The sequence below is a fragment of the Anomaloglossus baeobatrachus genome, chromosome 4, assembly GCF_048569485.1.
Source record: "Anomaloglossus baeobatrachus isolate aAnoBae1 chromosome 4, aAnoBae1.hap1, whole genome shotgun sequence".
In the NCBI taxonomy this organism is placed as follows: Eukaryota; Metazoa; Chordata; class Amphibia; order Anura; family Aromobatidae; genus Anomaloglossus; species Anomaloglossus baeobatrachus.
The window spans coordinates 225,443,747-225,458,880 of NC_134356.1; the positions used below are offsets into that span (position 1 = coordinate 225,443,747).

Genomic DNA, 15,134 nt, shown 5'->3' on the forward strand with positions numbered 1-15,134 from the left:
GTTTTAGGCTTTCTCAGGTAAGTTTTGGCAAACTCCAGCCTCGCTTTTTTATGTCTCGGGGTAAGAAGTGGGGTCTTCCTGGGTATCCTACCATACAGTCCCTTTTCATTCAGACGCTGACAGATAGTACGGGTTGACACTGTTGTACCCTTGGACTGCAGGGCAGCTTGAACTTGTTTGGATGTTAGTCGAGGTTATTTATCCACCATCCGCTCAATCTTGCGTTGAAATCTCTCATCAATTTTTCTTTTCCTTCCACATCTAGGGAGGTAAGCCACAGTGCCATGGGCTTTAAACTTCTTGATGACACTGTGCACCGTAGACACAGGAACTTTCAGGTCTTTGGAGATGGACTTGTAGCCTTGAGATTGCTCATGCTTCCTCACAATTTGGATTTTCAAGTCTTCAGACAGTTCTTTGGTCTTCTTTCTTTTCTCCATGCTCAATGTGGTACACACAAGGACACAGGACAGAGGTTGAGTCAACTTTAATCCATGTCAACTGGCTGCAAGTGTGATTTAGTTTTTGTCCACCCCCTTTTTTATGTTTGGTGTGGAATTATATCCAATTTGGCTTTATGACATTTTTTTTTTTTCATTGAAGACCAATTAAATGAAGATAATAATACCAAAGAATTTGTGATTGCAATAATTTTCAAGAAGAAACTGAATATTATCTGACAGAATTGCAGGGGTGCCAATACTTTTGGCCAGCACTGTATATCACATTGCACAATCTGAACATTAAGGTGCCTGTCACATGAAAGCACCACACTGTAAAGCAGGCTGAGAGGAGAGCTGAAATCTGCGCTGCGATGTGCCAATCATTAGATAGTATATCACATTGCACGATCTGCACATTAAGGCGCCTGTCACATGAAAGATCCACACTGTAAAGCAGGCTAAGAGGAGAGTGAAGTGTGATCTGGGCATGCATGCCCAGGCTGCTTCACCTATCAGTGATGTGCTAAAACAACAACATAGGATTATATGCTTTGCAGAGAGATAGAATTACAAAAGCATGGTAGGTAGCAGACGTATATTAGGAAAGTGTTAGTTAGGACTAGTTAGGATAAATAAAAAGGAATCACATTAGTAGTGGAAAACCCCTTTAAACACACAGAAGTAACAGTCATCACTGTGGTTCCTCTGTTCTCTCCAGACCATAGGTATGCCGAATTTCAGACATTTCTTCATACCATTTGTCCACTGACGAAGGTGCTCATTACAAGTTTTACACAAAATGTGTATATATTATCTCAAAATGTAGAGCTTCTACAAAAGAATGAATGACATATTCTGATGCAGAGGCCTGAATATGCCTAAATGTAAGCCTAATATCTGAGGCACCAAAACATTTGTATTTGTTTCCTAGTGTATGGTTCACCCATAGACTCTGATACCCAATGTACCACTGTTTTTTCTAATTTCACATGGAGCCATACTACAAGATAATTTGGCATATTTCATCAGATACCATATGATGAAGATGTTCTCCCTTAGATGTAAAGGATAATATAGTATAATACATAGCAACATACAGCTATGTATACTAGATTGCCAACAGTGAACATTTCTCATTGTAAAATCAGATTTGTCACCTGCCATTTAATTTGTGAGGTTATTTATATGATTAAATAATATGTCATTATAGTTCTGGTTATCAAAAGGGAAAAGGCACCAAATCCATAATTTAAAGCTTCAGCATAAATACAAAAGTGACAATGTTAGGGTGAAATTTTGCTTCGTAAGGCTTCATTTAAATGTCCGTCATTTTGTTTGTCCATTCTGTTAAGGGGAACTCCCTGCAATCAGCGATGACAATGATCAGTCAACTGCTGCAGTAACTTCACTGCATTCTATGTTCTACTATGCACATCCCAATACTTTCCACTATGCCTGTGATTGGTATTTCATATTGAGCAAACTGAAAGAGGATAACCATTAATACATCCAGGTCAGAGATTGCTTTAATACACCAAGACAGCAGCATCACTTTTTTAATTGATGTAATTATGTCTTAGGCCTCCTTCACACGTCCGTGTCTCCGGTACGTGTTTGGTCCGTTTCCTCACGTACCGGGGACACGGGCACACGTAGACCCATTAAAATCAATGGGTCTGCGCTCACGTGCGTATTCTGCCATGGACCATGTGTACGTGTGGAGCATACGTGTGCCCATGTGCTCCACACGTAGACATGTCCGTTTTCCTCCGGCATCACGGGTGTCACACGGAACGCAAATGGGTCACACGGAACGCAAACGGACCACACGGATGTGTTACGTGTGACACGCACCGGAGAAAACACATGTATCTGCGAGAAAAAAAAAAACTTTACTCACCTTCTCCAGCCCTGCTGTCTCTGCCGCTGCTGTCACTTGCTTCCGACCGCCGCTCATTATGCTCATTGCATATTCACTTCACTGCTGCCGTAAGCAGCAGCAGCGGGGAGTCAGCAGGACCGGAGACCGAAGATCAGCACCACGGACAGCGAAGCCAGGGACATGTGAGTAGAAAGTTCCCGTTCTCCGTGTGTTATCATGGATAACACATGGAGAACACACGTGTGCCATAAATACGTCTCACGGAGGGCAATACACACCTTTGACACGTCCGTGAAAAACATGCGTGATTTTCACGGACGTGTGAAAAAGGCCTTATATGTATTCTGCGTATCAATGTGTGTGTATGTGTGTTTGTTTATGTGTATACATGTGCATGTGTGTGTTTATATGTATATGCATGTGTGTTTGTGTATGCATGGACATGTGTGTGTGTGTTATATGTGTTTGCACTTGTGTGTGTGTGTTTATGTGTATACATCTGCATGTGTTTATGTGTATGCATGTGCATGTGTGTGTTTATGTGTATGCATGTGTGTTTATGTGTATGCATGTATATGTTTGTATGTGTATGTTTATGTGTATGCATGGGCATGTGTATGTGTGTTTTATGTGTATGCATGTGTGTGTGTGTGTGTGTATACATCTGCATGTGTTTATGTGTGTGTTTATTTGTATGCATGTGCATGTGTGTATGTGTGTATCCTGCCACTGTGGAGTGATTATTAAAATGGTCTGACAACATCATATCACTCCAAACAGTGTTAAGGAGCATTATGGGACCTATGTCTGTTATCTGTAATTTCTACCTAAAAAGCAGAGTTACCACCTGAGTATGTTTTGGGGTTTTTTTCTGGACAGATTATAGAAAAAAATCACAGATGGGTAACATTTTTAACAGACACATTGGAAATCCATAATAAATTATTAAGTAATATATGTCTGAAATTGATAATTCTGATATGAAGACCGTAAAATGATCACAGTCATAATAATCTGTATAAGTAGCTCCAGCTTCCAAAAAATCATGACGCATGAATTTGTTTTTCTGGACATGGGAAAAATATTGCTATATTTCAATGGACTGTCCAGGAATTTCTGGATGGTTGGTAACCCTGGTAAAACTGTTTATGTTATAGGTTATACAATTATTACAGATTAAAGCACCACTGTAGCGTTTTTTGGGATTTTTCACAGCTGGAATGGTGCTTTAAATCTAAGCCCCCTCTCGTATACTCCCCTTCCAGGGTCTTCAACTTTTACTGACGCCGCTCCAGTCGCGTGGCACCAGAAGTCATAAGTTACGTAACAAATTCTCAATGCATCTGTATGAGTGCCCGAACGAGGCCAGAATGAGGGTTTCATAGAGACGCATTGAGTTTTCACTTTCAACATGCTCCGTGAAACACTGGAGTTTCCAGTAGGTCACAAATCGCCGGAGACCAACCAGAGTGCCGCAGATAATAGATGAAGCTACCGAAAGGGGAGTGTAAGACAGCTGGTAGGAGACTGAGATTTAAAGCACCACTCCTTTGGTGTAATTAAAAAAACAACCCTGGAATGATGCTTTAAAGATAGTGAGGGAGAAGTATCAAAACTGCTGCAAAGAAGTAGTGTAGATGTCCAGTCAACTAATCAGACTCCTCCTCTTTTTTGAGCACACTCATGGAAAATGATTCCTTTGACCTCATAGATTGCCAGGAACAAATACTTCTCTTTTCTTTTGTACCAGTTTTGATATATCCATTATCTTCATAACTTAAAATATTATACCGACTCTACTAACTTGGAAAAGGGTACAAATTCTTTCTGTAGATTGCTCTTTTATGTGCACACTTTTGTCACTAAGTTATGTGTGAACCAACATGTTGTTTTTGGTATGTTGAAAATGGTGTCGGATCTGCAGACTGGATTGATATACATTTTTGTAGAAAAAATTTCTGTAAAACATTTTATTCATTGAAATCCTGTTGTTTGTATAAATAGGAGTCCAGTGGGAGGTGCTATTCAGTGATTGACAGTCTTCCCTTTGTGCATGCAGAGATAGCAGTCAATCACTATTTGGACTCTTATGTAGACAAACACCAGGGATTTCAAATACAAGTTATACTAATTCTTTTTCCACAAATCTATATATATCATTCTGCTCAACTTCTCTTTCTCTATACCATGTGGACCAAAGATCAGACTGTTTGCACAATATGACAGTTTCCATTTAATTATAATACTTGCATTATTTTTCTCCACTACAGGCATATATATTTTTCTAACCTTTTATTCCCCATGACTTCATGCTCATATAATTGAGGTACTGCAGCAGCAATAAGAAGTTGTCATAAGGAGCCTGATATGCCATGACATTTTCTAGTTGATGGGTAACATGATAGATTAGTTTTGTTGGCACCTTCTCATGGGGGCATAAATCACTGACCTTTGGTTCGGCCTTTCACTAACATTCCAAAATATCACTTACAGTCGCCGCTTTGGATTTGTATGTGTGGCGGTGACACACTAGTCAGAATATGTGTCCCTTGATGCGGCCTCTCAGTTCAAGGTTAATCTGTTTGTATTGCATTGTACCAATAATAGTCCCATAAAAATCTTGGACACTTGTGGCATGGGCGTAAAAAACGCTGGTAAGTTTTACATACACTCAAGTAGGTTTTGGCTGTCTTTTCAATCATTAAGTTGGATTCTTTCCAGGGAATGAGCAGAGAAGAACATGTGAAGATGCCTGAAAGAAATGCGTTCCCCATCTTGTCACTTAACTCCCTGCAGGATATGACATGCTTAATTGGTCTTCTCTATGATCCCATTAATCCTATGTAATTCAGGTCTCCGACCTCATCAGGTTTCTTGATTCCAATTACTACTTTAAGAAAGACTATACATGAATGTTAGAAGTCATACACAGAAATGGATGCATTCAAACATCTTTGTGCATGTCGGTGTGCTGCCCGATTTTTTTATTGGACAGCACATAGACCCACTGACTATGTTCCATTCTCTGAGTTTCATGGATCTCATTTTCTGATTCATTATTTTCAGAGATGTGTGCTAAAAAATAAGCCAGTATTCGGACATATCTCACAGATATGTGAATGGACCCTAACAGTTTACAGAAAAGCTATATGGACATTCATGAATGGTACAAACTGTGTATAGTGCTTGAACTTGAAAAAATAATGGAAGTTCTTAAAAAAAATTCTACCCGAATTATACTGTATATGCCTCTTCACTACACATCATGTGTATGTTCACACCTAAGGCTGATTCTGCCATTATTTCTGGTAGCGTCAGACATTTGGGCTTCGACAGAACAGAGCTGCTTAAGCTGAGGAGCTTCAGGCATTTGGGTTTCGCCAGGACAGATCTGCTTAAGCTGATGACGAGTTTCAGGCATTTGGGCTTCGATAGGACAGAGCTGATCAGACTGAGGAGCTTCAGGCCTTTGGGCTTCAACTTGACAGAGCTGCTTAAGCTGAGGAGTTTCAGGCATTTGGGCTTCGACAGGACAGAGCTGATCAGGCTGAGGAGCTTCAGGCATTTGGGCTTCAACAGGACAGAGCTGCTTAAGCTGAGGAGTTTCAGGCATTTCAGCTTCGACAGGACAGAGCTGCTTAAGCTGAGGAGTTTCAGGCATTTGGGCTTCGACAGGACAGAGCTGATCAGGCTGAGGAGCTTCACGCATTTGGGCTTCGACAGGACAGAGCTGCTTAAGCTGAGGAGTTTCAGGCATTTCGGCTTCGACAGGACAGAGCTGCTTAAGCTGAGGAGTTTCAGGCATTTGGGCTTCGACAGGACAAATCTGCTCAGGCTGAGGACCTTCAGGCATTTGGGCTTGGAGGGTGTGTGCAAATGATGTAGAAAAGACCAATCTATTCACTTAGTTGCTGTCGCTTAAAATCTACCACTATGTTATTTCTGGAATTAAAAAAAAAGCTGTTGCAAAAGATGTCCAGAATTAAGTCAGAATAGATGTTTTAGGGATAACACATGAAGTGTGTTATAGTTCAAAAATTATGTTGGTTCACTAATGTTAAAAAGGTGTCATATGTATCCTGTGAACTCGGATAGGTCAAACCTATTTTGGTAGCACAATATTAGGAAACTTTTGGATGATTAATGTAACTTGCACTTAAAGAGATGGTCCACTACTCGGACATCCACTTCTCATTCCACGTTTCCCCCAATTAGAATGAAAGAGCTTATATTCACTTCCTGTGCGAGTGCCATTCCATCGGAGTCGGGGCTCCCGTTTCCAGGGCTCACGTGAGGTTATGACATTACACAAGCCCTCTCAATCACTGCCGGCTTCTCTCTCCCCATCTTTGGACCTATGAATTAATCAACAGGAAATGAGAGCTGTGGCTGGCCTCTGACCTGTTGATTACTCTTGCGTCAAAGGTGGTGAGAGACAAGCTGGTGGTAATTGGGCTCGGGACTTGCATTACATTACAACTTTCCATGTGCCCTGTAAACATGAGCCCCGGCACCGCTGGAACCAGACCACCTCTGGAGGTGAGTATAGGCTTTTTTATATTAATTGAGGGAAACAGGGACTGTTCTAATATTGAACAACCCCTTTAAGAGAATTGATTCATTTTGAGAGTGCTTGTTAGTATCAGTAATTGCGAGAGATTTTAAATCACATGTAAACTCGTTCATATAAATGAATGGTAATATATAATAAGAAAGCTTTTACACTCAGTGGTGGTCCAATGTTTTCCATTTTTTGAAAAGATATTTTGCTTCCTTTATGACGTTATTCTAAATAGAATATGAATACATTTATAGAAAAATAATTTTCATAAGCTAGAATATCCTGCATTCATTTCCACCTCATCAGTACAGTAAGCGAATTAGCATATTACAATACTTGGTTTCCTAAAGTGTAGACGTGTAAAAATCTCCAGCCGTAAAAGATATCCCGACAGATATGTCTGTGCAGTTTGTGGTCTGTCAATCAAGATCAGGGAGGTTTAGTTCCAGATTATCACACGGCATCTTTTCTTTTTATGAGCTATGTACCACTACTGGATCTGTGGTGATGTGATGCAACTACTAGTTATTCAACTATACTAGTATATAGTGACTTTAGTATGGGAACTTTATTGTAAATAACATTTTAAAAAACATGACAATTGAATAAAAATCAGAATTACTAAAACATTATTAGTAATTTACATAATTTACATAATTTGCACATTTACATATATGCAAAATATAGTGAACACATTTTATATTTTTTTAGTATTTTAATCAACATTCATCTTGTCTGTTAATGATCAAAGAGACACACTACAACCAAACAATGAATTATTGAACTAAAAAGAGAAACAGCCTCACTTCTGTTCATGCACTTTACACATTAATCTACTAAAGGGGTTGTCTGTTCCTTTGATACTAGTCCAAGTGAATGCAGATTTATGAATACTGACAGTGTCAGGACTCGCCGTTGTTGCCAGTGAGAGTGGGTAGTAACATGACCGTAAGTGTTCGGTTTGTATGCATGCAGGCCTGTGCCGACTAGACATGCTCATCACCTCTAAATTCACTTGTATGGAGAGATTCCAGGCACGTCTAGTCGAAATGTGGCTGTAAATATGGACGTCTCATACTTACGGTCACTAGGGATGATCGAATATCTTAAATATTCAGCTTTGCCAATATTTGCCGAATAGGTTGCCGCATTTCAACTATTCGCGAATATTCGATGCGCAATGTAAGTCTATGGGAAACCCGAATAACAACTATTTGGAACTATTCGGGCTTCCCATAGACTTACATTGCATATTGAATATTTGCATAGTGACGACCTATTCGTCGGATATTTGCGAAGACGAATATTTGAGGTATTCGATCATCCCTAACGGTCCCATAACCACCCACTCTTGCTGGTAATAATGGAGAATCCTGATAGTGTATCAGGATTTAGACCAGACGTCTGCAGACCTTTAATCCAGATACAACTAATGTTCAATTATCAAAAGGAATAGACAGATAATTGATGCCTTAGTTTGAAAAAGTAGACCCTGGCTCTTCTTCAATGATCATCCCTATTATATTGTACCATTGACATGTTTTCTTGTGAATAATATACGAAAGACCAATTCACTGTGTATATGGTACGCATTTACTTACAGACATGGAAGACAGTGATGTGACATCGTCTTCAGAAGGTCAGATGTGTGGTTGACCATTATTCCAATGCATTTCCTTTTCCTCGCTGTTGTGTACATTCCTAACATTTCCCAGGCTCTTGAAAGCTCTCCGTGTTTCCATTTAATACTGGGTCTCTTTCCGTATTTTTCTTTTTTTTGTCATTTCCTCTTTACTGACAGCTGGTTTCTCATTTCAGCTACTGAAAATTGAAAGCTTTTGTACCCATACTTTGCAGCTTTTTGAGTGTTTCAGGCTTCCGCTACTTCTTTTTGCAGGACTTTTTACAACCGTTTGCACCACAACGGATATGCACAACATTTGACATAAAGGTATGCATGGATTATTAACTGTATTTTATGTTTGCAGATGAAGATGAGTCTTCTTCAACTAGTACTCCTCCAGCAGGTAGAATTTCCTTTCATTACACCAATATTTTTTTTTCTTTTTATTAACAACTAGCTGTAGTACCCGGGCATTGCCCGGATACTAACTTTCTCTCTGTCTCTTTCCCTGTCTCTGTCTGTCTGTATCTGTCTCTGTGTTTCTGTCTCTGTGTGTGTCTCTGTGTGTGTCTCTGTGTTTGTCTCTGTGTGTGTCTCTGTGTCTCTGTCTCTGTGTCTCTGTCTCCCTGTCTGTCTATTTCCCTTTCTGTCTCTTTCCCTTTCTGTCTCTTTCCCTTTCTGTCTCTATCCATGTGTGTCTGTCTCTATCCATGTCTGTCTGTGTGTCTGTGTTTATCTCTCTCTATGTCTCTGTATCAGTCTCTCTGTCTGTCTCTTTCTCTGTGTCATTCTCTCTGTCTCTCTCTTTCTGTGTCTGTCAGTCTCTTTCCCCTTCTGTCTCTATCCCCGTCTGTCTCTATCCCCGTCTGTCTCTATCCCCGTCTGTCTCTTTCCCCATCTCTGTTTCTTTCCCCTTCTCTGTTTCTTTCCCCGTCTCTGCTTCTTTCCCCGTCTCTGTCTCTTTCCCCTTCTCTGTCTCCTTCCCCATCTCTGTCTCTTTCCCTGTCTCTGTCTCTTTCCCTGTCTCTGTCTCTTTCCCTGTCTTTCCCTGTCTGTCTGTCTCTTTCCCTGTCTCCCTGTTTGTCTCTTTCGCTGTCTCTTTCCCTATCTGTGTCTGTCTGCCTCTGTCTCTTTGACTGTCTGTCTCTCTCTCCCTGTCTCTTTCCCTGTCTGTCTGCTTCTCTCTCTGTCTCTTTCACTGTCTGCCTCTTACTCTGTCTGTGCCTATATTTGTCTGTCTCTTTCTGTCTCTCTCTATCCGTCTCCCCACCGACATCCTATTACCTCACACATAAGCTTCTTATTTATTTTGTTCCTATATCAACCAATCACAGCTCCTATTAATAACCTATAGCTCACAGCTCCATTGACTTTAATGGAGGCATGTTTTTTGGAGAGTAACTGTAAAGTGCGGGGTTACATTTTCCCCTCAAAACATAGTCTATGATGTTCCCTGAGTCACATGGGGTGTCTGTGCAAAATTTTGTGATTGTAAATGCGACTGTGCGGCTTTCTTTAGCGGACATACATACATACATACATACATACACAGATATATACACACATACACTCAGCTTTATATATTAGATAGACTAAGGAACAATGTTTACATCATAGTAATAGAACAATACAGTTTACCAGCCTCTTATATAGGATTACTTCTGCCACTTGGTACTTGGTTACTTCAGAACTTGCTACCTGGATATAATGTCCTCTCTTCTCCTTCTCCACACACAGCACCCTTAACCAATGCTGGTCTGTCAACAGCTTTTCCACTTCTTTACAAACCCATTCTAGCTCCTAAGTTCCCCTTAGTTTGGAATATTTATTGACACAATTGAGAGAAGCAGAATAGAAAGCAGTTGAAATGGGATCGCAATTACGCCATGGCATCCATCCAGATTAGGGCCAATGTCAGACATGTACTTTATAAACATATACTGTATGCCAAAATTAGCCATAGACACTATGTGCACTTAGCCTTACCACCCTTCTGATAGCAAAGCTAGAATAATAAGCCAAAGGTGAATCTCTTATTTACCAGTCACATATTTTAAGATGAATATTAGCCAAACCTCCTTAAACTGATGGAACAAGCTAACTATTTAAAGAGGTTGTCCCCTACTTTAAAATTGATGGCCTATAATTAGGATAGGTCATCAATGTTTGATCTCTCGGGGTTCGACACCCTTCACATCTGCTGATCAGCTGTTCTCAGTGGTGGTGGCGGCAGCAGGCAGTCGGAAATGTTCAGTCCCAAAGCTGTTCCATCTTCTGATAGCGACCATGGCTGGACACTGCATATCCGCCTTATATTCAAATCAATACGAGGTGGATGTGCAGTACCCGGTCGCGGCCGCTATCAGAAGACGAAAACGTTCCACACCTGAGCATTTTCGGCTGCTTGTTGCCACCGCCGGCATCAAGAGCAGCTGATCTCTGTTGAACCCTAGCCGATCAGACATTGATGACCTATCCTAAGGATAGGCCATCAATGTTAAAGTAGTGAACAACCACTTTAACGTGTTTGGTGGTTTTCCAACTCTACCTCTATAGATGATGCCTGAATTAGGCAAGATGCACCATTCATTTCTGATCATGATGAAATGCCTAATTATTTTGATCTCAGGGGAGGTAAGCCACTGAAAGAGATGTCTGGCGATAGCTTGCCCCTGTTTTACATTGAAAACACATTTTCACTTGACATAACTGACTGTGCAAGATAAGTTCACTATCTGTAAATATAAAATATTAAAGTGTACACCCTAATATAACTGGTACAGATTTCTTCATGTCCATGAGTATCTTGCCTCTTGATTTAATTTACCTCTTTCAACCAACTTACAACAGTCATTAGAAAGACACATGCATTATGTTTTCCTTATTTGTCAAATTAGAATTATTGTGATGAGAAAGATGTTATGCCCTGTCCATTAATATTAAAATGGTGTTCTTTGAGGACAAGTACTGTAAAAACATTAAGAGACAAACATGCCTATGGAAAACATGTGAGGCCTAAGGAAGTTTAGACCCAAGGTATTAACGACCCAAAGTATTAACACCCGAGTGCTCTAGAGAAAGGATTAAAGCTGTTACTTAAACCTCCCATTAGAACAGCAGGAAATAAGGTCCGTGTTATGGCACATCCCATCTAGTCAGCTTTGTATAAATAGCTGCTAAGAGCCAAAAGATTCATTAATTACTTTTTCCATCTGCCTTTTGGAAATATTCCCTATACCTGATATACTATTTCTCTAGTGTTACCAATTATAGATATCAATCAGCACCCTAGGAGAACTTAACTAAATCAAATCTGAATTTATTTTATTTACCAAACAACTATGGATATATTTTTTTGTGTTTTCCCTTGTTACCGGTTTACATTGTCTACTAATGTTACATTTATTACTTATAGGATATCTTATTTTGTCTAGACTCAACAACAAGATAACTTTCTTCATTTTTATCACTACTAATTAATGTTTCTTCCAGATGATTCTCGTTCCTCAGACAGGAAAGGCTCTGGTAAGTCACCATGGTATCTCCACACCATTTAGAACTCGTACTTTACAAAACATTCAAGCAAAAAACAGCTAACATTTATTCCAAAAATAATAGCTGACAAACAGTACAAACACTACTTTGTACAATTGTACTTGTATAAGTATCGAACACCTTCTCTTACAAGATGCTAAACAGTACATACACTACTTTGTACAAATTTACATGGGTATTTTTGGAAAACCAATTTTCAAATATCCTTTTTTTAAAAAAAAATCTATAACAATAAAAGAAAGTTCAATGTGCTTCAAGACCTATTAGCCAGAACAGAGGGCAGCTACAGACATTGAGCCAATTTTAAATTACAATAGTGCCATAATTCTAACTTCAATTGAGCCACAATTCTTGCATACAAGCCATTAGCCCATCAGCTACATTTGTTTTAGACACTTTTTGATGCTTGTTTGTCAGGGGACATAACTTCATATGGAAGTCTGTAGTGAAGTGTGTGACTAAAGCTGCCTTTACACTGCAAGATAATTGTATATTGATATAAAGTCAATAGAGATGCTCATTTCACAATTATCTTGCTGTGTATACAGACTGTCGATAACCTGATAAGCAAAATGCTCGTTCATCAGGTGAAATAATCTTTTATGCAGCTCAAAAAAATCCTTGTTCTTGAGGGTGCTTTGTCCTCTGTCAGTCCATGTAAATGAACCCTTATGCTATGTGCGCACGTTGCGTAATTACATGCAGTTACGCTGCGCTTTGTAGCGCAGCGTAACTGCATGCGTCCTGCGTCCCCTGCATAATCTATGGAGATTGTGCAGGGGCCGTGCGCACGTGGCGTCTTAGAGCGCAGCGCTTCGGCTGCTGCCCGAAGCGCGCGTTCTAAGAAGTGACATGTCACTTCTTCCGTGCGCTTTGCCGGCAGCCCCTGTTCTGTCTATGGCAGGAGCTGCATGCAGAGCGCACGTTCTCTGCCGGCACCATGCGCTTCAGAACGGAGCTTTTCAGCTGCGCTCTGAAGCGCACCTTTTAGGTGCGGTGCAGAGCGCACAAGTGCGCACATAGCCTTAGAGGTCATCACGTTGCTTGAGAATTTGCGTACAAAAGTCTGGGCTAGACTGATCAAACTACTAGGAGGTATAAAGTTGGACAAAAGTATATAAATATGTTCCAAATCCATGAACCACTGTGATAAATTGGGTGCATGTAGTGTAATTTTGAGCTGTCTAAATTTAAGATAACATTCATTTATTTGCCCCATAGTCTTATTCTGAAGGACCTGTTATAATTATGTATTATACATAGTTTGAAAGTAACTGCATATTACTTTAAGGGGTATTTCCATCTGCAAGATCCTATCCTAATATGTAGTAGGTGTCATATTAATATTAGCATATACCTCAAAATAGAAATATAGTATAGTTCCCCTGGTTAGCTTTGTCACTTACCTCATGTGCAGGGCATTGCAGTAGCTTAGGTATCAATGGTTACAACAACTCATATAGTGACAGTTAGTAAGTTAGCCAGTTGCTCATGGTTATAATCATTGATACCTAAGCTACTGTAATGCCCTGCACATGAAGAAGTAGACATGGTTATATGAGGAAAACTATACTGCATTTCTACCGTAATTGGAGGGATTTACTCATATAAATATTATTATTACACCTACTACATATTGGAATAGAATATTGCAGATGGGAATAACTCTTTAACACTAGAAGTCCCAGAGAGGGGTCATTTGACATTTTTACCATTGGAACCCTATGGAGCTCGAAATTTCTGGGACTTCTAGTGTTAAGTTATGCAGCTCCTATCAAACTATGTATAATACATAATTATAACTGGTCCTTCAGAATACCCCCTTTATATTCTCTTGTGAGGACTCTTCAGGGAATCTGAACACTTTTTACAAGGTCCTTCTACAAATTACAACTGATCACTAGTTGTCCCACCATTGATATAAACTGTGATTAGATTTTTATCAACAGGTAACTTCTAACAAAAATATATGACCAAAATCAAATAACCCTCTTGAGTTGTATTTTTTATGCATTTCTACCTGTTGATTAAATTAAATTGGTTTCTACTAGGGTGATATCATTGACGTAACCTTAAAAAAGATCATCAGGTGGTCTGATAAGTGATAACCCGTCACATTCACCACTTAGCTGTAAAAAGCCTTTGCTGCAGCCCAAAAAGAAGTATATGGAGTGAAACAGCACCAGTCCATCAAAATTCAACCCCCCGGGTGTGGCCACAAAAAAAGTGGACATTGCTTTCAACCGGAGCTGACAAAAGCTGATCAGCGAGGGTGCTGAGTGTCCAATTTGATGACCTATTCAAATACCAGTATGACCAATATCATAGTAGTGGAAAATCTTTTTAATTAAGTGATAGCAAATGCAATCGTTTAGTGCCTTAAGTTACATATTCTTAAAAAAGGAACTTTTAGGTAAAATTAAATGTTATAGAATAAAAAGTACACAAAAGTCTTGGGTAGCAGAGAAGGAAGACTTTAGCAAGTTTACACCTATTTCCAATTTGATTGGTAGAATTCAGGGACATACCATATAGTTTCCTTGTAGTATTGGTATTAAAGACTAGTATTCAATGGTAAATATTCAAACCATTGTCGACAATCCAAGCAATACATTCCAATAGAGTCCATTTCTATGCAAAATGGAAACTGCATTAACTGGAAAATAATACATAACACTTTTTATTGATTCACAGATATTTTTTCCCAGATCTATACATAAAAAAATTGATTCTTGAAGTTAATTTTCTTTTAAATCCCCTTTTTCCAGCAGCATTTTCAGTCATTACATTGATTGACAGTGATAACAATGGCTATTGGACAAAAACCCTATGGCCCCCAAGTCGACTATTATTAACACCTTATGATTTTATCAATTTTGCATAGCTTGGTCTCTTGGAGATGGACAACCAGATGATGCGGACAAGAGGGACAATTCTCAGCGATCGACTTTATTTATTGAGAAACCCAATAGTGGGACAGTAAGTGTGGGTAAGTAGTTACTTCATATATATTTTGATCTACATATATCACAACAAATATACCTGTAGGTGGTTTTCCTTTACTTTAAA

General features: G+C 39.4%; 1 protein-coding gene across 11 annotated transcripts in view; it reads left to right on the forward strand.

Moving 5' to 3' along the window:
* The window catches only part of MYBPC1 (myosin binding protein C1), a 173,195-nt gene that overhangs the window by 60,223 nt on the left and 97,838 nt on the right, over positions 1-15,134 (forward strand). For 9 of the 11 annotated variants that reach the window (XM_075344695.1, XM_075344703.1, XM_075344705.1 and 6 more), the window contains 4 exons: positions 8,490-8,525; positions 8,875-8,913; positions 12,003-12,035; positions 14,950-15,054. In XM_075344695.1, coding sequence (XP_075200810.1) covers positions 8,490-8,525; positions 8,875-8,913; positions 12,003-12,035; positions 14,950-15,054 — 213 coding nt within the window. The remainder of the gene's footprint in view (positions 1-8,489; positions 8,526-8,874; positions 8,914-12,002; positions 12,036-14,949; positions 15,055-15,134) is intronic. The other 2 variants (XM_075344698.1, XM_075344700.1) reach the window with 2 other exon arrangements.